This window comes from Diplotaxodon limnothrissa, linkage group LG2 (assembly GCF_057381915.1).
Source record: "Diplotaxodon limnothrissa isolate DT_005_m linkage group LG2, D_limnothrissa_male_GT1.1, whole genome shotgun sequence".
Classification (NCBI taxonomy): domain Eukaryota; kingdom Metazoa; phylum Chordata; class Actinopteri; order Cichliformes; family Cichlidae; genus Diplotaxodon; species Diplotaxodon limnothrissa.
The window spans coordinates 25,745,900-25,772,302 of NC_140597.1; the positions used below are offsets into that span (position 1 = coordinate 25,745,900).

At 42.3% G+C, this 26,403-nt stretch overlaps 1 protein-coding gene across 1 annotated transcript; it reads right to left on the reverse strand.

The window, feature by feature from the left end:
• Positions 1 to 285: 285 nt before the first annotated feature.
• Positions 286 to 25,321, reverse strand: cyfip2 (cytoplasmic FMR1 interacting protein 2). Its single transcript, XM_085368970.1, has 30 exons — positions 25,208 to 25,321; positions 17,362 to 17,511; positions 17,162 to 17,251; positions 14,809 to 14,886; positions 13,399 to 13,500; positions 13,032 to 13,213; positions 12,833 to 12,929; positions 12,147 to 12,275; positions 11,929 to 12,033; positions 11,753 to 11,841; positions 11,359 to 11,596; positions 11,044 to 11,196; positions 10,707 to 10,846; positions 10,473 to 10,620; positions 8,750 to 8,903; positions 8,373 to 8,529; positions 8,195 to 8,291; positions 7,611 to 7,687; positions 7,393 to 7,501; positions 7,172 to 7,291; positions 6,880 to 7,079; positions 6,698 to 6,785; positions 6,446 to 6,589; positions 6,209 to 6,299; positions 4,135 to 4,265; positions 2,382 to 2,454; positions 2,145 to 2,239; positions 1,406 to 1,644; positions 553 to 700; positions 286 to 453 (listed from the first exon to the last, which is right to left on the reverse strand). Exons 2-30 carry the CDS (start codon positions 17,476 to 17,478, stop codon positions 286 to 288), a joined length of 3,759 nt encoding a protein of 1,252 aa, XP_085225096.1. The 5' UTR covers positions 17,479 to 17,511; positions 25,208 to 25,321.
• Positions 25,322 to 26,403: the final 1,082 nt, after the last annotated feature.

Genomic DNA, 26,403 nt, shown 5'->3' on the forward strand with positions numbered 1-26,403 from the left:
ACGAGTCTTGAGTGGAAGCCACACAAACGAGGAAATAAAAAGAAGAGACGTGACTATACACTTCTACCTCTGGGGTGCTCCGCTTCTCGTAAGAACCCAAAGACACTCATTTGTATTAAATAGAGGAACAGTTTGAGGAGACGTGTCTTTGGATTCTTACAGCCAATGGGGAGCTATTGTGGTACCTTACACCTCACAAAGAGCAGTAAGAGGCAGAAATTAGCATCACAGCTAAGGGGAATGTGTCTTCACTTGTGTGTGTGTGTACAATTTTCAAAGGTCTTTTCAGCAAGTGGTAGCCAGGGATTGGTGTATAGGAGGCTGGAAACAGCGAACATGCTCCACAGTGGAACTGTCCGTCTCCACTGCCTTCATGTACTTGTTCAGGATGGCAAATATCTCATTGTTGAGGATCTGGTACTTCCTGATGCGATCTGCCATCTTCTTCAGCGGCTACGGAAGAAAAGAAGGGATGTATTTTTTGGACTTATAATTGCAAGTCTTCAGCAACAAGGCAAAATTGAGGATACGCAGCAGATAACGTGTACCCACCACATTTTTGATGATCTCGTCCTTGCCATCCTGCCTTTGGACTTTGAGCAGGTGGTAGCAGAAGTCGAAGAGGTCAAAGCGACGCTGCTGTCCCAGCAGCACGATGATGGCACAGCCGGCCCAGTTCAGCCCATCCCCAAAGCACTGCCTGTAAGGACGAGCACAAACAACACGGGGAGGGGGCGGAGGGGTGCGCTTTCATTATGTGATGCACAACTCGAGATGTGACAAGTCTGCAAAACAATGATGCAACAACGCTCTAATGTTTCCAGCTGCTCTGGCGACACAAGGGAGCAACGCGCCATGGAAAAATCCTCCCTCTGTCTGGGTCCAAACTGCTGTCACATATACACAGCCCGCCCCTTTCAACTTATTTTCAGCAATCTTATTCAAGGAGGGTGATGTAAAGGGTGTGTAGCACAGTGATAGAAAAAAAATTAATTAAGGGGAAGAAACTAAAGAAGTCACATAGTGTGTATTGAAAAAGTTTCTCCCAAAACTTTTCCACCCCTTTAACTTCTCTTCTGATTTGCCAACTTTAACCTTTTTATCAGAAGAGAAAAATACTGCTGGACCTGTCATATCAACATCTGCACCAAAATGGACCCAAAGAATAAAACAAAGCAGGCCAAATTTAGCTTAAAAAAGGAAAATACATCAACAGCCATCAGAAGCCATCAACACATGGCTGTGGGGAATTTAATTTTCACCATAAAGCAGCCGAGGTCAACAGACACTCTTGGAATCTACCATTAGTTTGCTGATAACTGCAGACTTCCCTTGAATGACTTTTCTACTGTCGCTTGCTGCTGTGCTTTGCAAGTAATGACTTTCTTTGCCAGGTGTCACTTACTCTGCCGTGAACTCGTGCGTGCCCACGGGGATGCAGTAGACGAACTGCATGGCGCTCCACAGGCGGTGGAACTCCATACATTCGTCGACATGCATCACACCGTTGGTGGGCGGAGGACCGCGCCACACCGGATCCTGCAGGAAGCTGCGGATTCGCGTTAGGATGACCTCGAACATGGAAAGGCCACAGCACAGGCGCTCTTTGGTCAGCAGGTCTCCCTCCCGCGCAATGGCAATTTGCTGGTAAAAAAGAAAACAGGCAGAATGCTCAAGGATGAAAATCTAAAAGAGAAATCAGACCATTCACTTCCTAGAGAATTTGCCAGGGGATTTTTGCCACTGCTATCCTCCTCTGTCGCTTGCTGCTAGAAACTTAAAGCTGATTACTCAGCTTTTTCTTTCCTCCTCTGAAAATCCGCAGGCTTCTAGTGTAAGTCAGTCAGCTTAAAGGATAATGCTAGGAGAGAGAAGAGAAACTTTCCCTCCAAAAGTCTAAAAAGTCTTTAGAGAATTTAGAAAATTGTGGGAAAGATTGGCAGCTTAAAGAGAAAAATTTTTGAAGACCAGCTATGAAAATTGTGCAAGTTCCCTTGAATTATTTATTTATAATCAATAAATAGTTAACAATGAAACACGCCTGAGAAAAGCAGGAGGAAGGGGTCGCATGATTAAGCTGCAAGACTATAAATATGTCCTTTCAGGTCTGCTTTCATGCCCATCAGAGCGGATGTTGAACTCACTTGCGGGGTTCCCAGCCTCTCAATTAGAGGCACGAGGTGGAGAGGGGCGTACTTCGCCTCCAGCCGCTTCATCCTCACCTCCAGACGCTCTCCCTCTGTGCGGCACACAAATACCAACAGTTGCGGACGTATTTCAAAAGAAAAATGCTTCTCAGATCATCCCAAACTTCAAACTGTGAGTAATGTAATTTGCACCCGTCTGCTTTTTAATTCACCGCTTCCAAACTTGTTGTATACCTTTGATGTAGACTCTGGGAAGAATGTTCTGGAAGGGAGCGGCGTGAAGCAGGTCACACACTTCCTCCTGGGACTGAGATTTAAGCACAACACAGACAAACAGCTCATTTTAATCCAGGAAGTCGCCCGCTGTTATTCTCTACGGATGCCCTGACAAAGCATGCAGACAGCCATGAGGCGGCTTTTTGCTGAACTTCTTAATTTAAGTGTTTTAAAGACATATTTTTGAATGCCTAACACGAGCTCCGAACCACAGGTCTGTGCTGACAGATTAGTCAACACAATGTCAGGCTTAGGGAGAGTGGGGAGATAAGATAACTGAATTAGAGTTTGGCTGTGTGGATAATGATGCTACGATTATCAAGCAATGATGACAGGCCAATTTTAAAAGGATTATAATTTGTAACACTTTAAGCACAAAATCCCATCTAGTCGGGTTTAGCGGCTCGAGGTCAAGTTTACAAACATCTTAATGAATCGAAAATGTCACGTGGCTCAGTGCGTGGTTTTTTGTTTGTTTTTTTGCCATTAGAGACTAAGGAGCAATTTCAAGCGGTCAGAGCGATCGTGGTGGTGACTGTTTGTCAAGACGACAAGGTACAAATCAAAGAAAGAGCAGAGGAGCAGCACCTCGAGACCTCGGCTAAAAAAAACGAAAGAAAGAAAAGGGACCGGCTAGAAGAAAAAGCCATGCAACACGCACTCGAATGAACGCACACTTAAGAGACAAACAACACACAACTAGGCTTTTAGTAGACGCACAAGCAAGTGCAGCCAGACAGAAATGGTAAAAAAAAAAAAGAAGAAAAAGAAAAGAAAAGAGTGAGATCTGGGCAGCGTACAGGCATTACAAGTGCCCAGAAGTAAAAGACAGTCATGGAGGCAAAAGTGCAGAGTTTAGCACAAGAATGTGCGATCACCTTCTAAAATAGTTATGATTCAATGTAAAAAACATTTCCTGTGACAAATGCAGCTTGATTGTCTGTCTCACTGATTTCCTGCAAGATTACTGAAAGCTTGCAATGTGAATATCGTGAAACGTGTCGGAGAGGTGAAGCAGAAGCAACAAATTGTTGCATACGTCTTAGGTGCACTCTTCAAACACTCTTTTAGTTTCACCTCATTCTTTTTAAAAAAATGAAAGATGTCTCAGTGCTTTTGCTTCCATGGCTAATTGAAGGTAAACTGCGTGTGTGTCAAACTAACACGGAAAAAAAGAGAAACAACAGAAAACAGCAGCCCAAACCAACAAGAGATAAAAGAGCAAACATATTTGGTCATGCTGTCATTTTCTGGTAGCCAATAGGAAGACCTGAATCCTTACCACCTGTGGTAGTTGCCAGCGTGTAATGAAAAACAGAATTGTATTTCAGAAACGTAAAAAACCCTCACACACAATCAGAGATTAAACACTTTGGGGCGTGTGGACTGGGAGCCTGATGGCTTCTGACCGTGGTGTTTGATTTAGCGAGTGAATCAACACCACAAATTGGGTGGAAACCTTCAGGCACCCAGGTTTGTTGGTCACCCACATTAAAACAAGGCAGTCAAGAGAACTTCATTTCAGTGGTCCTGTTTACTGAGCGTGCTCGGAGACCACAGACAGAGCTATCAGAGGAATCTTTGAGAAAGCAGTAGTAACAAAACAAAAAAAAAAAAAAGAGAGAGGAGGGGGGGGGGGGGGGGCGTGGGTGTGCAATAATCACATTAAAGCATTATGGGATTTTGACACTTGTAAAGAGAAAAGTCCTACCAGAGCTTGCTCGATGAGCAGGCAGAAGAGGATGGCGTTTCCCACCTCCCTTAAGCTCTGGAAGACATCCGTCTTTAGCTCAGCATACTCAATGATATCCTTAAGCTGGTGGTGGAAGAACTCCAGGATGCCTGGAATGGCAGATGGAGAAAAAGACAGGTGTGATACGGCGCTCCATCTGCATTTTTAAAGATACGCTGATAACATCTATACTCTCCTACAGTCTAGGAAGCAAGCGCCTGCTAATATCTCGTTATGTCATTGATAATCTCTTGCTAGCGGGATGAAATGCGGTGATGTCAGCGGGTCCATGCGGCCTCTCTGACCCACATTTGGTCTGAGCATCGGAGCCTCGCAGCAGAGGACAAGAGGATCATTAACTGCTGTCAGTGAGATCACAGGCAGTAAGCCAGGTACAGACCTCAGGGTACAGAACATCAGTAATCTACAGATTACTAAGCCCTCCTCTTAGGGATATTCCATCTGACTGCCTCTAATCTGCAACCACAGCTCTAGTCAAAATGCATTAAGGCAGGTCACGGAGTGCACAAAGATGTAAAAGAATTAGGCAGGTAGAGGATTTTTTGTGGTTTAATTGGACATTGTGCACAACCCAAATGGCTGAGAACAGTCGTGTTCCTAACTGTATTTTGTAGTGGTTCATATGTTGTTATCTAGAATTGTACTGCTTTCTCCAAGTTATGGCTGAATCTTATTCCAGTACTGTTGAATGTTTCCAAGATCTGACTGAAGCCAGAGAGGCAGTCTGTGCAGGACTTTCTCCAATAGTGAGCGGCGATATCTGAACCTGGAGGAAAATGTGACTTAAACTGCTGTGCTATGCATCAAATAAATAAAATATCTGTACCTATAACCAGCTATAAATAGTTAGTGCACATTTGTTACAGCACTTTTGTTTCATATTTCTTCATTATGTAAAGAATACTGTGCAAAAGCCTTGAGCCATGCATTGTTTATTTATATTTTGCTCGAAAAATAGGAAAATAAGTGCAGTGATTAACTGAAACATGTAAAAACATAAATGAAAATTTACTATGTGAGGCAAAAACACAGTGTATAGATCTCTAACAAGCTTGAAAGCCAATTTTTGGTTTGACCACCTTCTTCAACAGTAGATGACTCAACTGAAAGGCCAGACGCATGCTCTCAGCTGCAGTGTCAGGTCTGGTTGCTGGATTTTTCTCCACTTTTCTAGTTTCCTCATTTTTTTAACCACACACCATGTTAAGATATAACAAGTTTTTGGATAAGAGCTCTTTGGAAATCAGTTAATTTGTGCAAAAAACACTATTTTATGCCTGTCAAACTGTGTTCTCTTTGGCAACTTTCACAGACTCAGCTATGAAAGTGTCTTTTTGCCTTTTTGTGACAGGCAGGTAACAAAGCACCTAAAGATACAGTTTAAAATTGGTTCTCTGCTAAGTTCTCTGTTTTGCGCCTTTTATATTGTTGAAAGTGGCTCAAAAAACAAACAAAACATGTCCAACGTTCAAAGCAAAACTCTGATGCATCCTCAAAAAGCGTGCAGAACAATTGCTCAAGAAAGTAAAGCAAAGCATTTTTTTTTAAATGAGGGGCTTTTGCACAGTACTGTAAGTGCATTAAAGTAGTGTGAAGTTATTCTGACGCTGTGGTTTTCAGGCTAAATGATCTGCGATGATAAAAATCTCATATTGAATGTGCTAATCCGCAGCCCGTTTATCATACTTGACATATAAACTCGTGCTTGGTACACAGCTTGATGAGAATGGCATTAATTTTGCAGATATATTTCAACTAAAATTGTGGTACGCTGGTGGTACAAAATTTCACAGCAATCAATCAGGTATTGCTCAAATTTCAAGTTTATGTCGGTCAAAGCACCAACCAATATGCAGACCATTTAGTTTCTTTTTCTCTGATTGCCCCCTTATTCAAAAACGGCTTAATTTGACTTACCTGAAGTCAAATAAAGAATCATATTTAAGCAAAGCGAACAAAGACAGCTCATGTGGAAATGTTAACGCAACAAAATGTGCTCCATTCATTGTAATTTTGGGGATTATAAACTCACCTGGGGAGCCGTACTCGTGGCGCGGTAGGCGGCAGATCTTGGGCATGACTTCTATCAGGGTTTTTACATACTGCAGTATGGTGCCCTGTAACTGTAAAGTGACAGAGAAGATGGATAGTTCACAGCAGGCGAGGGGAAGAGAGGGCACAAAAAGGAAGGAGAATAATAACTGTGAGGATCCAGCACACTGAGGGGGAGGACAGCATGCTTTTCAGGATGGAAAATGAAGATAAATACCAGGCTCTTGACAATCTTAAGCAGCTCCTCCATCACCACAGCGATGCCTTGGTAACCAAGGAGGTGGCAGATGGTCTTGAAGTGAGGCGGGCCAACAAAGTTTCTGTAGGAGCTGTATATGTGGGAGTATGCAATGTTGAGAGGCTGAGAGGGAAAGAAGAAACAGACACAATGTTATTCTGAAGCAAGAGGAAGTTTGCTTTACACAAAAAATTACAAGTCTTTACTATAATATCACAGATGGTACCGCACCTTAGACCCATACAGGTAGTAAGGCTGTACGTTGGCTGGCTTGTCTCTTTGAGGCTCCTGGGTGAAGGGAATAGCCGTCCGTACAAAGCTGAACAGAGGGAGGCGAAAAAAAGGTAAAGAAAAAACACAAAAGGTAAAAGCAAATAAAATATATTCCTGCAAAACAACAGCGTGAAACTGACCGGTTCGTGGACCCGTTGTAGCAGTAGTTGGGGAGGAAATCAAAGTTGAGTTCCCAGAAGACGTGGAGAGTGATTCGTCCATAGGGGGCGGAGACATTGTGGTTAGCCTCGCGGAACATGGCGTCAAAGCTGTCCAGCGTCATGTGCTTGGACAGGAGGCGGTGGGTTAGCCTGTTAACCTCCAGCAGCCATTCCAACTCCTGTCCAGACATGCAGTGTGAGAAGGATGATGCGCACAGGACACAAAAATAGATTGACGATTTTCACTAGTTTCCCTGATGTTTGAGCTCACCACTATAGAGGTAAGATCCTCGCTCTCAAAGCGGCTGATGGCGTGGTCCAGGGACTTGTACATTGCTGCAGAGATCCTCTGGGTAATCAGACGGTTCAGGTCAATCGAGCGACCCAACAGCTGCGTGAGACAACAGGGATTGATGAAAAATACAGTGTGAAAGTCAGACTGGTGGTTAAATAAATACAGATACAGCAGATGTGTTTTCATGTTTCTGCTACCTGCACGTGTCTCTGTTTGAGCAGCGTCTCGTAGCGGTTTGATGGAGGATACGGGATGATTACGCCGTAATTTTTACACTCAGCTCTGAAGCGCTTGTCTAGGAGGACACTGAAGAACACATGGCATATGAGTTTGTAAAGTCTGCAAAGAGCGCTTCAATATCTGCCAATAACTCTAAAATACTTTTTTTTTTTAAAGTCACATTTTCTTTTTTTACCTTCCAGCCATTGCTTTGTAGTAGGCAAATATCTGATCTGCTAGCTTGTAGACAAACTGATCAAAGCAGAGGTTTACCTGAGAACAAAGCAAAGAAAATGGTTATTAGATTCAATTCAAAGTATTTATTGTCATGTGTCACGAGAGAAAAAGGCATTTCTCTGTGCAATGAACACCCACAGATGCTGATAAATATATACGATAGAAATAGAACATATAAATACAAATAATACAAATAAATGAAGACAGAAAAGGAGACAGAATATGGAGATTTGAAACAGAGATGTGTGCAAAAGAGCTATAGCTTAATATGCTGGCTTAATATGCAAGATGGCCTGATGTGCAAAAAAATATATATATTATTACTGTTCAAAAATGGGTCAGCAGTTCAAGAGTCTGATGGCAGTGGGGAAGGAGTTGTTGAGTCTGGATGTTCTGGATTTCACATTTCTGAACCTCCGCCCAGAGGGCAGAAGTGTGAACAGTCCGTGTTGGGGGTGTGTGGGGTCTTTGAGGATTATTAGATTAGATTTATCCCTTTAAATTTCCATGGGAATACTCCTAATGGTGGCTATTAGAACTTACCTCAGCCTCGATTTCATCATAAAGGAACTGTTTCTTGAACTTGGTGAGAGCGTAGTAGCCACTGTCATTATACAAATCTAGAGGGTACAGCACATACCTGAGAAGAGATAGTGGGAGTTAAAATACTGCTCTTTTTTAAAGTCATAATCAATGAGTGTTTAACTGATCTACTTCTTACTCCATCATGGAAGGCTCCTTGGTCTCCAGGATGTGGTCAGTGAGGATCCACGGCATGGACATCTCAATGGGGAACTGGATTCTGCGGCCCATGGTGAGCTCCAGGAAGAATTCTCTGAACCAGAGCTGGGACAAGTCACAGCACTGCTGCAGGGCCTCTGTGTGACAGGACAGTGGCAGGAAGAAGGAAAGAAATGGCAGAAAAGATTGGCAAGCATTAGCAATGTTTGCTCTCATTGCTCTTCCTCTGCCTCACAAAGGAAGCAAGAGTAAAAGCTGTTAATAATGTTAGCTGATGCTGTGGAGTATTCATTCACTTCTCTTCTGGTTTTTCCTTTGACAACTTGGTCTGTTTGAACTTTCAGAATTCCAGCTTACCACTAAAGTTGAGCAAATGTGTGAAGAAGAAGGACTGCTTGTGGAAGTCTTCTATGGCTGTGACTATGGGTCCATCAAGGCTGCTCCGCAGAGTCTTCTTGGATCCACTCTTGTCTGCTATTAGGGATTCCAGCATGGTGCGTACCATGTACAGCTGTGGAGGAGAGAGACAAAGGTTAAAATATAAAAAAGTGGAAACCTCCTTTTTACCAAGCAGCAACCTGGGTGAAAAATGAAGCCAGTATAGAAGTGTAAAAAGGAGCCACTTCCACAGGCACTAATGTACAAACAGATGAAACAGAGATGCAGGCTTTAGAGCCGAGCGCTGATAACAAGCCAGATGGTGTCTCTCCTCTTTAGTCTGGAGGACGCGGTGTGCGTGTTTTCCAAAAAGAATTAAAAACTTCGATTAATCTGACCACAAAACCTTTATTCGGTGATTATGAATGACTTTTGGCCTAGAGAACATGCTTCTGGATCGTGCTCTTTTTTGCATGATTGCACTCTAACCTGCAGATAGCAGGTTGCAGATAGTAACTGTGCTCACAGACAGTCATTTCTGGAAGTGTTCCTGGGCCCATACGGTGATTTCCATGACAGAATCATTCCTGTTTTTAATGCAGTGCCACTCAGGGGCCCAAAGATCATGGGCACCCAAGAGCAGATGGTCTGCCATTTTTGAGACTGGTGATGGCATCACATTCAAAATATGCTAAATTTTTTTATGAAATAATAAAATGTTTCCATTTAAACAACTGATATGCTTAAACAGTAGTGTATATAACTTTTACACTCATTGCATCAGACGAATATGAGTGGACAAAAGCTCATGTGACAGACCATTATTACTCATTTGAAACCTTTATGAAACACGACTGTCAGCTGCAAGAGAATTCAATATTAATGAATCAATGGTACGGAAGTAGAGGAAGCAAGAAGAATGAGTTGAGTAAAGTTTGACTTATCTGTCTGTCTTGTTTCACTTAATGCGCCTTATAATCCAAAAAATACAGTTACTTCTACCTTCCTTTAGCATGTCCAGAAGTATAACGTTTTGTGCGATGGTTAGCATCTTCCACTGCCTTTGACGTTGCAAAATGGTTTGTCAACATTTTTGCGTTTGTTGGGGATAAACTTACAAACATACAGTGCAGCACTTCAGAGTCACACTGCTAGCGATCAAAGATTTATGTAAATTTGACAAGCTGAACGCATTCTGTACTGTACAGGACAGACGGCACGGAGGAGACTGATTGACAGTAGTCTAGAGCCAATCGGGAAACAGAACACAATGCACTGTTAAAAAAAAAAAAAAAGCATGCAAAATTGCACAAAGAAATTCCCGAAACAGCAAGGCCGCGAAAGGTGAACCTCGTTATAGCGAGGGACCACTGTAACTTGAGAGAAAGCTTCATTTCTAATTTAAAGATAACACCTTTACTCAAACCCACACCCCAAATCTATGTATTTTAAAAAGTCATAACCTTCATGAAAATGTATCAGACTCCAAACAGTGTCAGTTTCTTTTAAATGGGAACACCGTGCAGCATAACTCACGCAACTCTCACACCACATGTACATTTTCAGGTTTTGCAACTGCTAATAGGAAGTTAAGCTACTTTAAAAATCTCAGTAGTTTCAAAGATAATACATGCAGATCTAAATGCTTTCACTACAGACTGAACACCATTCTTTAAGCACCCTGGTCCGTTTCACGTCTCACCTGTGTGCTGGAGGGTCCGACGGCTCTACGAGGCACCTTGATATCAAAACCGCCTTTCGGGTCCTTCTCACCCCTCAGACAGGGGTCATTTGGAGGTTCCCTGGCTCCTTCCCAGTCACAGACAGTTTTTCGAATGGCCTGGAGAACGCTGCAGAAAAATGTAAAAATACTTCGTCTGTTGTTTAGTCTGAAACAAAAGAAACGGATGCATTTGTGATTGCATCATTTTTGTACCTGATGAGAACGTTCTTCTTTTTGCGTACAGCCTGGCGCAGAGGTTCTCTAAGGGTCATTTGGGCAAAATCCTGCAGAGCTGCGTAGATGGTATTCCTAATGGCCTGGTTAAACACAGACTCCATTCGGCCCATCAGAACCTTTGGGACACATAACATCGTTTATTGCATCACCTAATTTTAATGCCGCTTTAATGTCAATTGTGCAAGTTGCATTTTTGGAAATAAACTAGTGAAAACTATGCTTGTGTCAAACCATGCACTCAGCTGAAGTGCAAAAAAATATCCAGATAGTGAACATCAGTGAGAGTGCTACTCATATTTCAATAATCTTTTACCTGCAGCCCTTTGATCATGGCAATGACCTCCACCAGGGCAAACTTCTCTTCACTGGTGTAGTTGTAACGTGTGGCTCGCTCATACTCCTCCGCCGTGCCTGGACAGTCCTTATTACAGAATTTATCCGTGGGATGTACCAGTTTCCATGAGTACTGAAACAAAGGAGAGCTATAATTAGATCAAAGCCAGAACAATAAATAGCAAAAAAACAACCCACATCATACGTCCAAAACCCACTCATATTCACACTGACGGCCCCACAAAGCATTTTCCCTACCCACACAGGGATGCAATCAATCCCACGCTTTACTCACAACTTCCATGACATGCGTGCTCCACTTAGACAGCAGCTGCAGACCCCTCAGAGCCAGGTCGAACAGCTCCCTGTACTCCTCGTCTGACTTCTGGCTGTCCAGGCCCGAGCCGGTCACCACTTCGCTGTTGCTGTAGCGCGCTAGCTCGGAGATGAAACGGATGTGGTCATCCCTGATCTGCACCATCTGCTCGCACAGGTTGTACTGCGGAGAGATGCTGCTCTGAGTGCACGTCCACCTGGGCACAGATGGGAAAAGAGGGTTGGGAGGGAGTGTGTGGGAGTTTGGTCATCAAGGAATTTTACTTCGGCCTGTAGTTGTAGTGGTGGAAAAAAAAAAAAGAAGAGTAACATCCAGATTTCTGTAAATTACACCGGTGGATGGGTTTGCTCACTTGGACTTGTTTTCTTCATAGTGTGCGCTCGTCTCAATGTAGCGTGACAACTCGATCTGCATGTCTCCAAACAGCGGCACCACTTGCAGCTGAGAAACAAGAGTGAATGCCTCACTTCGTGGGATAAACACAACAAAGCGTGTAATGGGAAAAAGAAAACGCTTAAAAGCCCTTACTTTGAAGAACTTGTCGATCTTGCTCAGGTTGATCCTCTTTTTGGCATCTAGTTTATAGATATTACTCACATTCCCATCCATCAGGTACAGACCAAAGCCCATAACCTGTCAAAAAGAAACGGAAGGGGAAAAGACAAATTGACAAAAAGACGCCAGAAAGAGATAGTTTCGAAATGTTGCGAGCTGGCGGCAGATAACGATGTCAAACGCGTGCTTACCTTAAGTAGCATGTGTTTCTCGCTAGGCGTCAAATACATTTTGTTCTCATAATAGTCTACACAGATGTTGACAATGTCTGCCAAAAGCTCCTCGTAGCCGGGAATCACCTCCAACTGTTGATGCAGGCACTGCACGGAAAAAGCGCGACACAACAAGTCACCTTTAGATAAACAGTAATGCACTGACAACACAAGAAAGGAGGACTCACTGTACCCTGTGCGTACGTGGGATTAAGCATCAACAACAACACAAATAAAATAAGATCGAACACAATTCAAGAGGACCAAAAACCAGCAATACACTGAGCCGTAACCCCGGCAGCTGTTAAATCTTAATAAGCAGACTTTCAATGAGAAACTTCCTGTTGGGTCAGCGTTCAGCAAGTTAAAGGCTGATTTAGGTGAGAACAGCCACACTAATTACATAACAGCTCCTCTGCTCTGACTAACATTCAGGCAGCAGCTCTGTGACACCTTGAGTACAGCTGTGAGTCATTCATTCGCTCAAGTCATTATCCTGGAGCAATCCAAGTCACCTGCTGTACTATCACCAGGATATTTAATTGTATTTGCAATAAACCCCCAATTAAAATGTCTATTTTCACAAAGATGCACTAAAAAAAACAAAAGAAAGATGGAACCTAAGTCATAGTCTTTTATTAGCCACGCATAATCCCCGCACTGACCTGAGTGATCCTGTTGTGGTTCGCTAAAAACATGGAGAGATTCTGAGACTCCTGGATGGACTGGGGATCAGCCATCTTCCTCAAGAACTGAGCTGCCCTAGAGGTAGGAGAGGAGAGGAAAGTTAGTTTGGCTCTGCAGCGTGAGAAAAAAACAAAACAAAAAACGTACATTTGAATCTCTTTACTTAGGGTTCACTACCGTTTGTAGGCAGAGTGATCGTTTTTGACGCTACACTTCATATTCTTCAGTTCGTCCAGCACTGCGAACATGTTGATGAATTTGCCCAGAGTGAGCAGATAGGCCTCAGACACGAAGTCTTTCCTCCTCTCGGCGTGGCACAGACGCTTCACTTCGCTGCAGAAGCGTTCTATGGCTTTCCTCTGATAAAAAACAAACACAAAACCAACTGATTATCAACAGCTCTATTAATAATGAATACATATGCATAAAAAATGTTTAAAAACCCTCCTTTGTCTCTATAGACATAAACATACGTTGGTCTGTTTAGTGCTTTATCATAGAGTTTCATTGATCTAGTTTATGTAATCTTAAAGTAGGATCTTACCTGGAAGTACATGAACTTCATGAGCTTGGTCACTTCGGGCTCTAGCACTTCCACCGTTTTCTCGTAGATCTCCACTCGGTTGGGCTGCTCGTTGCATTTCACCTAGCAGACACAAGATGGTGCCATCACACAGCCTGATCTCACAGCAACAATGCACCACATATACTTTCCCCCAGGTAACATATTAGCTGCTCCGATCCCCCACGACCCCACCCCACTCCCATCTTTTTGCTCCGTTTTCCCAAAAATCGCGATTACTAAACATTTTCGTTTAAAACTGTAAACGTCAGTTTTGGGGAACTTTGTTACATGTAACAATAAAATCATTAAGGTCACACTGCAGACCTGCGGGGTGTACTAGGAAACAAGATTAGTGAGGTATGCTCAGTTTAAAGTTAGAGTTCTTTCTCTCTCTCTTTTTAACCCGTCTACATCGCCATGGCAACTAACACTGAACGCTGAGCAGGTCCAGCTTGCGTGGTCCTAATTTGCTGCTCAGTCCAGCAGCTGACAGGACAAAGATGAGTGAATCGATCGGCCAATTTGTAGACTTTTAATGCTTAAGAATATCCAATGTGTGAAATTGATTTCACTCTCATCTGGCCACAATTTCCACATCTTCAGAATACAGGACAGAGTAAGTCCCGACTGTAGCGAGAGCGACTTAGCCATAAACAGCATCACTGAGGGCACACTGAGTAGGACAATATGAACATACAAGTTCGCTACATTTGAATGATTTTTTACAGCATCCTCCCACCTTGATTTATTTGCAGTGTTTGAAGTTTGACTTTCTTTTAATAGTCTTTATATTTCCTTTTCTCACATGTTCCTCTGGGAGTTAAGTGGGCAGCACTTGAGGGTCAGTTTATGTGAGCGTGCACAGAGAAAGTCTGAACAAACAGAAAAAGCCGACAACCACCCGCTGCAATGCCTCTGACTGGGGTTTAAGGTTTCATCGAGCCAGCTAATGTAAAAAAGCCTGACTGTGTTGAACTTGTGACTGCACCCCTTTGTTAAGGCAAATGCTTTGCAGTCCAATTCGGTTTGAATTTTTTACGTAACAGGGTGGTTTCTGATTCTCCCCCCCCCCCTTTTTATTTATAGCTAAAAATACAGCTGTCAGTGAACCAGAAGCTCAGCTGCAGGCGGTGTTGTTTCTGCTCTGTAGAATCACCACCGCCTGCAGCTGAGCTTCTGGTTCAGTGGCTAAAAGGTGCAAAGTTACGCAACCCAACTACCAACCCACAACTCAAGCCTGGCAACATCTGCATTTCATACGGCCTTTTTTGGGTAATTGTTCCTTACAGTGAAAAGACAGTGTGACAGCTTGAATAAAACTCTGTTATGATGGTTTAGCATTAGATCTAAAGGTTAAGATGTGAGGACATGAAGGAAGTGATCATTAACCTGGGGAATGGCTCTGGAACAGCTTCTCCATGTGTAAAGCATCACAGCATATTCATGTCCTTCCTCCAGCATCTCATTCTGTAGAAATAAACAGAACAAAGACATTTAATTCCTCATGCACAGCTGAAGTCACGCCAGAACTAGATACCTCAACAAGCTCAAGATTATATCTACATTGCTGTGAAAAAGTATTTCCCATCTTCTTTTTTGCACATGCCACATTTTTTTTGTTTCAGATGATCAAACTAATTATTTTATTAGACAAAAACCTGAGTAAATGCAAAATACATTTTTTTAAATGATGATTTTATTCATTAAAACAGTAAAAATAAAAATGACCCAACCGTACCCGGCCCTCTGTGAAAACCTCCCCTCCCCCATTAACTGTTAACTCATTAATTAACTGTGAATTCAATTTCACATGCCACACCCAGGCCTGATTACTGCCAGCTCTTTCGAATCAACAAAACACTTAACTATAACCTCTCTAACAAACTGAAGCAGGCTACAAAAATCTCATCTAGCAACTCATCAAGCTTTGATCTCTAATAAAATGAAGAACAGATGTAAAACACTGAAGTCTGGACGGGTTACCACGTCATCTGTAAAGGTTTGGGACTCCAGTGAATCACAGTGAGAGCCATTATCCACAAATGGAGACAAAACTTTAAACCAGGCAACCAAAATTACTCCAAAAGCGCATCGATCACTCATCTAGGAGGTCACCAAAGAACCCAGAACAACACCTGAAGAACTGCAGGCCTCACTTGTCTTGGTTAAGGTCGGTGATCATGATTTAAAATTCAACAAGAGGAGACTGGGCAAGAATGTCACCTGTGAGAGAGTTCCAAGGTGAAAAGCACTGCTGACCACAAAGAACACAAAGGCTCGTCTTACATTTGCCAAAAAAAAGCCTGGAGCACTGTACCCAAAATCATTTCCCCTAGGGATCAATAATGTATTCTGATTCTGATTGATGATCTCCGAGACTTTCGAGGCGAAAATCTTTTGTGGGCTGGCAAGAAGAGAGCTGAACTTTGTGGAATCTTTGAGTGCCGTTACATCTGGTGTAAAATCAAAGAGAGAATTTCATATAAAGAACATCACACCACCAGTCAAACGCAGTGGTGGAGGTAGTGTGATGGACTGAGGCTGCTTTCTTCTTCAGGATCTGGATGACTTCAACCCATGAATTCTTCTCTCTACCAGAAAATCCTGAAGGAGAATGTCCAGCCATCAATCTGTGCACATTTGGGATACACAGCAGGACAATGATCCAAAACACGCCGTAAGAGCACCTCTGGGTGGCTCAAAAAAAACCAAAAACCAAATAAAGGTGTTGGAGTGGCCTAATCACTTAAACCCAATTGAAATGCTCTGGCATGGCCTTAAACAGGCCGTTCATGCTTGAAAACCCTCTGATGTGCCTGATTTAAAACAGCTCTCTAAAATTCCTCCACATTGAGGTGAAAGATTCACTGCCAGTTATTGCATACACTTGATTGCAGTTCTTGCTGTGGCACAGTTAGGGGAAGTTTAGGAGAACTGCTTCTAACACAGGGTCAGGTAGGTTTAGATAGCTTCTTCTTCCCTAAAAAACTGCAGTTGGTATTGACTCAGGTTATCTTTGTCTAACATTAACATCTGTTTGAAGTGTGACAAATAAGCAAAAAAATAAAATAAAAGATATCTAAAAAGATATCTGGAAGGGGGTGAATACCTTTACACGGTACTATATCTTAGTAACAGACATTCTGCAAAGCTACTAAACACATCACACATTTCAGATTAAACCCACATTGCAGGACTTGATAAATATTTTAGCAGGGAAACATTTCATCCTCTCAGAAATAGGAAAGACAGATTCCTCCATCCCTGCGGCTAAAGGACGAGTGCCCCCAAATAGCCTGGCCTCAACCTGAATGTGACTTCCTCGTTGAACCGGTTAAATAAAGCTCTCACTTCCCCTCTTCGACAGTCACATCACATTCTCTGTTCATTCACAATCAGGGGAGGGATGTTTAGTGAGCCATTTAGTGCTCGGCTGCCTCTCTGATTCACCAGCGTGTGAGTGGAATTTGTGTCTGCAAGAGTGTGCGTGCGTTATTTTTATGTGTGTCCCGCCACAGGCCGAGCCAAATGATAATCAATTCACATGAAACGAGGCTCTCTTTAAGGGCACGAGGCTGCTTCCCACAGTCTGCTTTGATTTTACTGAAAGAGGAACAAAAACTACTGAGTTGAGACCACAAAAGACTGAATTTCACTAGTTAGCTATTAAAGGAAAAAAAAACAGTGGAATGGAGAGCAATCCCGTGGTGTTTATTTTAGTAACCAGCGCCGCAGGTCTCACCATGCTGGAGTGGACTGTGGCTTGCTCGATGTAACGGGCGATGCCAGTCACAAAAGCATTCCTGTCTTCAAAGTTGGTGTCAAAATTTGCCTGCCGAAGGAGAGACAAAAAGGGGTCAAAAGACTGTACACTGAAAAGGACCAATCAGCTGGGGACGATGGTAGGTGGCAGCGGTGGCGGCACTGTGAACCAGTGCGTACCTGGTACATAATAGAGGAGGGAGGGGGTTCAATGCACGGCTGCTGGTCCGGGAGCGGCAGCTCCTCCAGCAGGTCCACGTTGGACAGAGCATCCTCCAGGGTCACGTGGGTCGTCATGGTAACGAGGTGTCACTCAAACAACGCCCCAGGCTGACATAGAAAGAGAAAACAGAAGGAAAGATAGGAGTTAAAGAGGCACCGCAAAAAGGAGGAAAAGTGCTTTTGTGATTCCCAAAACAGAAGGTCTCACACGAGTACTTCCTACTGCAGTTTTACACATATATGTCGGCAAACGGGTCAAAAAGTTACAGGTGAAAATGACTTGGTCAGTCACGACACAATACTTTTTGCAATCCGGTCGTTAAGTCTGACGTCACTAGCCGTGTCTGGGCCTAAACTCCGCTGCAGGTCCATATATCAAACGATCACTATGGCATTACTGAGAGTTGAAAAACTGTCTAAAGTCTTTCATCTTTAATAAAATGATCAGCGTTCTGCTCTACCAGGTGTAACAATTGAGTTTAACATCCAGGCATCCATGAAAACGGAATTTATGACATTTAACGGAGTTAGAAGTTAGCAGGAAGTTAGCTCGCTAGCTTCCATCTAAATACAATATAGCATGTCCTGACTGCGGGGTTTTGGAAACAAATTAAAACGTACAGCTCTGTTATCACTTCCAGCATAAATGAAGACAGAAAACTAAACAGCAGTGACGTTTGTAGGGTTACTGAAGTTTGGCTAGCTGGTATATAATGATGTGCTACGTGACCGCTAGTGACACAGCTATGTTAGCATAATATAAACAAGCTAACTTTTTTTCCACTCGATAAAAGTTAACGTGAGTGTTCTCGGTGGTCAGGAACAAATGTAATCGCATGGCAGGATGCTGTAAAAGGACCAAACTTCAGCCAGGAGAACAACTGAGATAATCCATCCACAATACGAGGTTAGTCATTCATATACTGCTGCATGGGCTGGGCTGTAGTTACATCCTAAGGTTTTAAAAACTGAGCTTAAATAAATGATTAGTGGTAATAAAAGCCGAGGGAGGTCAACAGTGATTACTGACTGTTTTAGGAGCTTTTTGAGATTAAATAGAAGAAAATACATAACATTAAACATGTTAACAACACAAAAGCCATATTAAACGCAGACTACTTTAGGTCCGGAAGTAGGATTCGTCACGTCATCACTTAACAATCGGATAGGCTCTGTATTGCACTGACATGTACTGCAATTTGGGGTGGCTGTAGCTCTCATCTACTGATGGGAAGGTTGGTGGTTCGATCTCCGATCTTTGCTCCGCCAGTCTGCATGCCAAATATCCTTGGGCACGATACTAACCCCAAGTTGCTCTCTGGCGCATCAAAGCACTTACATAGAAAGAGCTTAGAAAAAAGTGCTTGTATAAATGGGTGAATGAGGCATGTTGTATAAAACACTTTAAGCTCTCAGTCCATTTATTACCTTTTTCAATTGTAAATTACATCCTTAAAGTTATATTTTGTGAGTAACCGTTTTTTAAACTGTGAGTAAAACCTGCCATAACACAGAATCAAGTCTGCTATCAGTCTACGGTTGCATGGGGTCAATTATACACTCTGTCAAGCTAAATGTGTCTTTTCTGTTTGGCCTGATTTATTGTAATTTTGCTAAGGTAATATTATATCAGGAGGTGAGCCCTCTTATTAGTAGAGTAGTATCTCCAGAGTATTTTCATGTATGTGTTTCTTTTCAAATAATAATAATAAAATATCAATATTTGGTGTCCTCGATACAAAAAACCCAAACTGACACGTGATACTGTGCAGCAAAATGAACCTGGGGTGCTTGTCTCAATCGGACAGAAAAGTCAGGGGACAACTGATCAAGAAATTACTGAATAAACAGATAAAAATGAATAAGCAGGTTACACTCTAGCAATTCAAATGCATTCTATAGTCAGATACTGCAGGGTTAAAGGACACATACACCAGACACTGTCTTAGTATGTCTAGACAACTTCATTTCCTCCCATGAAGCCCTGTTTTGGTGCAGAAAGTGTGTGCATTCACCCTGCACCTGTATCACTTGGGGGGAAGAAAGGGGAAGAGGCCCCTTGCAGTTTCCTTTTTGGCTTTTTGCTTGACTAGAAGAATATCTGAAGAGCATAATTCATGAAATGCCAAGACCTGGAAAATGCCATTGATCTGGCAAAAAGCAGAAAACGCTTCGAAAAACAGTGAAAGTTCGACAGCAAACACAAAAACGTGTTATCTTGTAAATGCGGCATTGGCAAAATCTGCTTTCCTGTTAAACTCTCAAATTGCTGGCAGCTTTGTACTTTTTTATCAATTCAAATAAATATCAGGTGGTATATATGAATGCATGATTACGATTTCACACTGCAGGATAACGTTAAAAACTACACAGTCACAGCCAGCACAAGCAGAGAGGAAAGTGTGAACACCAAAATACAAGAGAGGGGAAATTGAAAAATAAAATCCTCCAACAGTGGGAAATGGGAAGACGGGACAACTTTAAAGTAAATGCAGAATCTGCAAAACCGTCATTTTGTGACGAGAAGCCTACATAATGAGTTCGCCGGCTCTTGGTCATCGGTAATGGTCGCATATGCAGGCTTAACCAATGATCACAAATGATCTGAATAGAAAGTGGGTGGGGTTTCCTGTCATATCAGACTGTGACATTTTTTTCACATGGTAGGCCACCAGTCAAACAGCACCGAGTTCTCAGACCTCACCCAGCTTCCAAAATATATGCACACACAGTAAAGATACTTTATATGGGTGCTGCAGCTCTGTATACAGTTTACACTGCAACACAAAATAAAGAAGAAGAAGAAGAAAAAAAAAAAAAAAAGAATGTGGCACAAGTGGGTAAACGGCCACTTGGCCTCTTTAGTTAGCGCTTGTGGATCAGACCACACGGGCTTTCAAAACTCAACCTTTATTTTGATCTGAACTAAAGACCCATAAAGTTTCGTGAGTGTATGTTGTGGTGTTACAACACCACAAAAGGAAAAAAAAAACAAAACAACAACTACCAACCTTCTGTCACTATTGCAGTACTTCCAGCTACAGCGGGTCTCATCAATATCAGATTTTACCATGATCAACACACGTAAACACGTACACAGATAAGTATAATGATTACTGGATGCTAAATGTAGGTTGTTCCACTTCCCGTTTCTGCTATTGTGTGAATAACCGCTTCTTTAGTTGATTATCGGTGACATCATTTTCCATTATGGTATAGAGTACCACTCATTTGCTGAGCGCTATCGCCCTTTAACTGCTCTTTTTGTTTCTGTTCCATAATTTTAAGTATGACGTTTAATGTGGACACGGTGGTTGTGAAACAGATAAAAGCCGGCAGTGTATCAAGGATGTTGTGTACCAACTTATACTCTACACGTGTGTGTGTGTGTGTGTGTGTGTGTGTGTGTGTGAGAAACCCCTTTTTTTAAACGTCTGAGGATTTTGTCATCTTGAACAGAGTGTTTCCTGTATTCTTTACACTGCTGTGCTGCTTTACAACCTGGATGCGCACACTGCCTGATTCTTTTAAGACCTGGCTGGTTATTTATAACCATTCGGCATACAGAAAATGAAACGCGCAGCTCGCTACAGGGGCTTTGTCGGGCAGACAAACGCGCTCAGTGCTGCTAAACTCCCATCTGTGCATGCAAATACAGACGCGCTCTAAAGCCTGGGTTGGCTGAACAAACTTTCCCACCCTATACAGGGCTCTGTTAAACAGTAGGTTTATCTGTCAGTCTCTGTGTGTATGTGCATCTTCGCCCAGCAAAAAGGGCCCCTTCATTCCCTTCTGGGCACTTGGAAACCTAGTAGAACAACCAAAGAGGGACAAATGAGGCAACGAGACAACAACTCGCTTCACAAAACTCACACAGTAATATTCCCTCCCCCCCGCCGAGTTCACGTTATAACTGCAGCCTCTATACATGAAGAGCTCTGGTCTGATGTCTTCGTGACAGCACTAAACAATGAGGTGGTGAGAAGATCCCAGAATATCATGAATAAAGCAGAGGAAAGGAATGAGATGCAGTCAGAACATGGAGCATGATGTAACAGGCAGAAAAAAATAATAAAAAAAAATATGACCACTCTGCGCTGCTAGGCCTTTGTGTAATACATCTTGCCCGAGAGGAAGACAAAGTGAGAGAAAGTGTGTCAACTCCAGCCTCGCACCACTCCATGGGATCTCCCACCCAAGGCTAGCTTTGTAATACACGCAATAAGACCATATGTGATCAGCATTGAAGGCAGGCACAATACGGATCTCGAGCATTTAGTCACGCATGCGATCATTTAGAAAACGTTCAGCGACACCAACTAACTCTGCGGCTAAATGTGCGTCCCAGCAGCGTCTGTGCAGAGCATCCTGTGCAGGGGACGGTGTGTGGCTGAGGTATTTCACAGGCTGGTTGTCATTTCTGAAAGCAGCACAAGAAGAAGAAGAAGAAAAAAAAAAACTGCTTTCATCTTATGATTTCTGTGATGTCATGCTTGCAGAGATGAATATAGACTAGGGAAAGAACAAGAGCATGCCTCGCATAACCATCAGCAAGCTTGGAAAGTACAGACAGCAAACGAAAAGTAAACCAGGTGTATCTAGTTGTATTTATGTTGGCAACTTTATGAAAATACATTTGTAAGTGGTGATAATAATAACTTCATCTGACTGCTACAGTTCCACAACAGCTTGCGCTGCTTCCTTTTTCTTTGTCTAGTTCGTTATTTATATCTAGACTCATTGTCTCGCGGTGTTTCTCAAATCAGTCAACTGCAAAATAGTTGTACTTGTACCCTGAATCACTGAGCTGTTTCGGGCAAGTAACAGTTGTGAGGTGGGACCTGCACATATTGTTTTTTCCTCTTTGGATACATCCCACAGGATTTAGATCTCGGAAATCTGAAGGCCTAATCAACAAATCGGACTCTTGCAGAGCAAATTGTTCTGCTAAAGGAGAAAATGTGCTGAATGCTGTTGTCTGCCACAATGTTTAGGTAGGTGATAAGTGGAAAAATGAAACTCACATGAGTGATAATGACCCCGAGGTTTCCTAGCAGAATGCTTTCCTGATGATCACACTGACTTATTCCAATATTCTAGCTTATGGACCTATATAGCTTTCCCAGGTAAACACTGCACACATATAGCCGACCACATGATGATTAATCAGAGCAGCCCACCATTGGCCACTTTAATGCTCACATGCTTCCTGTGAGCACAAACAGGGGTCAGCATCATGGCCGGAATTAAGTTTCCAGCAATTTGTGTTTCAGCTCTTCACACAAGTAAGCCTTTCCTTCCAAAAAAAAGCATTAACGAGCCTTGTTACCTGACAAAGAAACTGCCGTTTCACCAAGTTTTTGGTTGGCACTAACTACTGCACACCAGGAATACCCCACAAAGCCCTCTGTTTAGGAGGTGCCCTTAATTAGTCTTCTAGCTATCACAATTTGGCATTTGCAAGTTCTTACTGTTGACCAGTTTCCTGCTTCCAACACATCTTTCACAACGGACTACTCAGTTGCTCCTTAATATACTGTTTTCTGAAGAACTCTGGAGATATAAGGATGTTTAAATATTAATTTTAACCAATTTAATAGAATGGAACTGGTATGAAAGCAGCACATTGGTATTGTGGTTTCCACTATTGCCTCACTGACAGAATGTCTGGTTTGAACTCCAATCTGGGGCTTTTCTGATTGGTTCTCTCCAGTTACTCCAGCTACCTAACCCTAACCCAAAGGCATGCTTGGGTTTAGGTTAATTGGTGATTCTAAAATGACTGTAGGTGTCTCATGTCAAGAATCAGCCTTAACCTGTTTCTTGCCCTATGACAGCTGGGATAGGCTCCAGCCCCCCTCACTACCCAAAAGCAAAATAGATAATAAGCTAAAGGATATAATTCAATCTTCCCTTTTACGTTAAAGGGAACTGCCTGGTTGCACTCACAGCATAGCTCTTAAAAGGAGAAACGGGGATGAGATGAGTTTATGAGTCAATTTTAACCACTCATGATTTATTCTCAGCAGATGGTTCAAACAGGGATGTTTTAGACAGCTCCATTTCTAGCTGTATACTGGTTTAGACCACATTAGCCTGGCATACAGCTGGTAACTAGCCTTAGCAGTTCAGACATCTCTCTGTGACAATAATAGCGGGATGCTGTGGTGGTGTTTAGATGTGTTTTTTCTTCTAATTTTAAAGCATGACAAACATGACCATGACCGACTTCACAGTAAATGATTTGATGGTTTTTCACTTCAGGTGGCAGTAAGCCAACTTTCGTAGAAACCAACCTTGAATTCACTTCAGTAATGTTAGCACTTGAGTTGCAACTAATTATTATCTTATATAATGATCGTAGCATATGTACGTATTAACCCTCTTAGACACAATTGAATCTGTAACTTACTATGTAAACTGTCTATGTTACCAGGATTATTAACATCTATGTAGCTTTTGGGAACTTTTTTTAATACCAGTCAAATCTTTACAAATTATAAATGTAGGTGAAGTACCTGACCTGAAAAATGAACAACATTATATGTATGTTGTTGACATTTCGTGTATGTTACGTGTATGTGGCTGACATTACGTGTACTTGTTAGTTGTTGACATTAGATGTACACTACATGTACGTTGTTGACATATGTGTATGTTACATGCATGTTGTAGTTTTTGTAAACACATTTTGCTTAACAGATTTTAGTGCCGTGGTACTCTGGGTTCATTGGAATGTATATCTGTAAATAAATGTCAATCAAGCAGTGATGCTACTAATGCCAGTAATTGATTACTTTATCTTATCGTTTTAGTCAGTCAAAAATGTGAAGTTTTCCCGTAAAACTATCACAAACCTAAAGAAGACTCTTTTTAAAAAATAAAAAAAAAACAATCCTAATTTTACCTGACTATTAATGGCACCGGGTTTCATTTTCATTGTGGTTTTAATTTTGCAATCCTTAGTGTTAGCAGAAGCAAAGCATCAAGATTCAAGCATTACATCACTGCTTGTGGGTGAGGGTCTGGCATACAGATTTACAGCTCAGAGAGTCTGCAGCAATGGCAGGCTTACATTTCTACCCAAACTGGCAGGTTCGTCTGTAGGAGAGAAATGGAAAGGAAAAACATCTGGGTTTAGACTAAGCCTGTCTGAGACGGAAGTGGGTGAACCTGTCATTTGAGCACAAGTAACGGCCCTGCCTGCCTGCTGGTGTGATAGCTGTGAAACAATCCTGTGCATCTGGCCGTGCTGTGGCCTGTTAGTCGATTGGAAAGAGGGGAGAGGACCTTTAAGGGGGAAAAAAATTAAAAAGCCAGAGCATCGTCGTGAAATCGAGCAATCTGAAACACCAAAACGTTATTTTTCGACATCTTTCTGTGTCTGTGCAGCGAAACGGTTGTTATCAGCTCAGAAAACCGTGGAGCCTTACGTGCTCCATCATTCATCAGTGCACTTGCCACACAGGCACCCTCTCCTCACCCCACCCATCTCAGCGTGAGCTACGATGCCGATGTAAGCTAACGGGGATCCCATTCATGTGCCACAATTATCCACGATAAAGCGGGGCGCTCGATCCCAATCAAGTCCCTCCTATTTACAAGGATCCCCCTATTGTTACATTTGCGCACGGACAGATAAGTAAAGGGAAAGGATGTGAAATGCGAAAAGGAGGCAAAATAAAAAGAAGGGGGGGAAAAACAGCACTCCAGTCTCCAGCCATCATCACTACCCAAAGCACATCACCAGCCCCGTTCATCTTCTTCGCTGCGTCTGCATCCATCGCTACTTTTTGCCACATACCTGAAAATTGCATGTCCGTCCGGCGACAAACTAAATCGGGCGGACCGTGTCGCGGTCTGCGACGGCGAGCCAATGTTTCCTAGGTTTTTCTTTTCTTTTTTTCCACGTCTTCTATGTCGACTGATGCTCTAGTTTCGCCCAGTACCAACCCGGTGCTAATCCACCCCACACAAAGAGCAGAAAATGGCTGCAAGTGCATTTTCTTAAAGAGACAGTCACAGTGGAGCACAGGCGATGATGAGAGGAGCCCCGACATGTTGATTCGCTTCATTTGAGCTAGTTTTCTGCTTAAAAATACTTTGGGTACGGATAAATACACAATGCGTTTCAGGCTTTTAAATTGACAACATCAAAAGCTGTGGGTATATGTTGTATGTATAGGGAAACTGAGGGTAACCTCATTTAAAGGAGGCGGTGGTAAATTCTTAGTTCTCTGTATGAATTCTAATTACATGATAAATAGGATATAGAAAAAAGTAAAGGGCCCTACTTCACCCACCTTGTACCACTATTTATAATTATGAATTCAAGTTGCATGTAGTAGCATGTAGTTAAATATTATTGTTTATTATTTCAAACGTATGTGTTGAATACAGTACTTTATAATGACAACATGCTATAACCTTGATTCCAGAAAACTTGGAATGTTGTGTGAACTGCTTAAAGACCACAGAAATCCCATTTTCACTTGCAGATCTTATAAACCTATTTTTTATTCACACAACAACATAGAAAACATATAACATGCTTAATTTGAGAAAATTGCTCATTTTAAGCAAAGAAATCACAAAAAATGAACGATACAGGATTGTAGTTGCTCGACATTCCTGGGTTTGATTTGTAGTATTTTCCATTTCATTTGACGCCAGATGTTTTCATATGGAGAAACGTCTGTACTGGCCAGTTCTGCACCCGGACTCCTCTACCATATGTAGCCATATGTTGTAATTGAGTTGCCTTGTGTTGTGTTCAGTATTGGCTTGATGAAATATGCGAGGCCTTCTTTGAAAAAAAATGCTGTGCAGAGTCTTTAGTCATTCTTGATTTCTTGACTTTCTTGTAACCTCTTAATGTGGTCTTGAGTGATAGTTCTTCAGGCTTTCTGAAGGTCTTTCAAAGTTTTTCTTTATACATTGGCTGCTTTAACACTTCAAGCATTTAAAAGCCACCAAGGCACTCAAACAATGAACCAACAT

Coding starts and splice junctions, on each gene's coding strand:
- cyfip2 (XM_085368970.1), bottom strand. CDS start 17,478: ATGACGACCCACGTGACCCTGGAGGATGCTCTGTCCAACGTGGACCTG. Junction 12,034..12,146: donor AGAAACACATGCTACTTAAG/GTAAGCACGCGT, acceptor TCTTTTTGACAG/GTTATGGGCTTTGGTCTGTA. Junction 6,590..6,697: donor ACTACCTGTATGGGTCTAAG/GTGCGGTACCAT, acceptor TTTCCCTCTCAG/CCTCTCAACATTGCATACTC.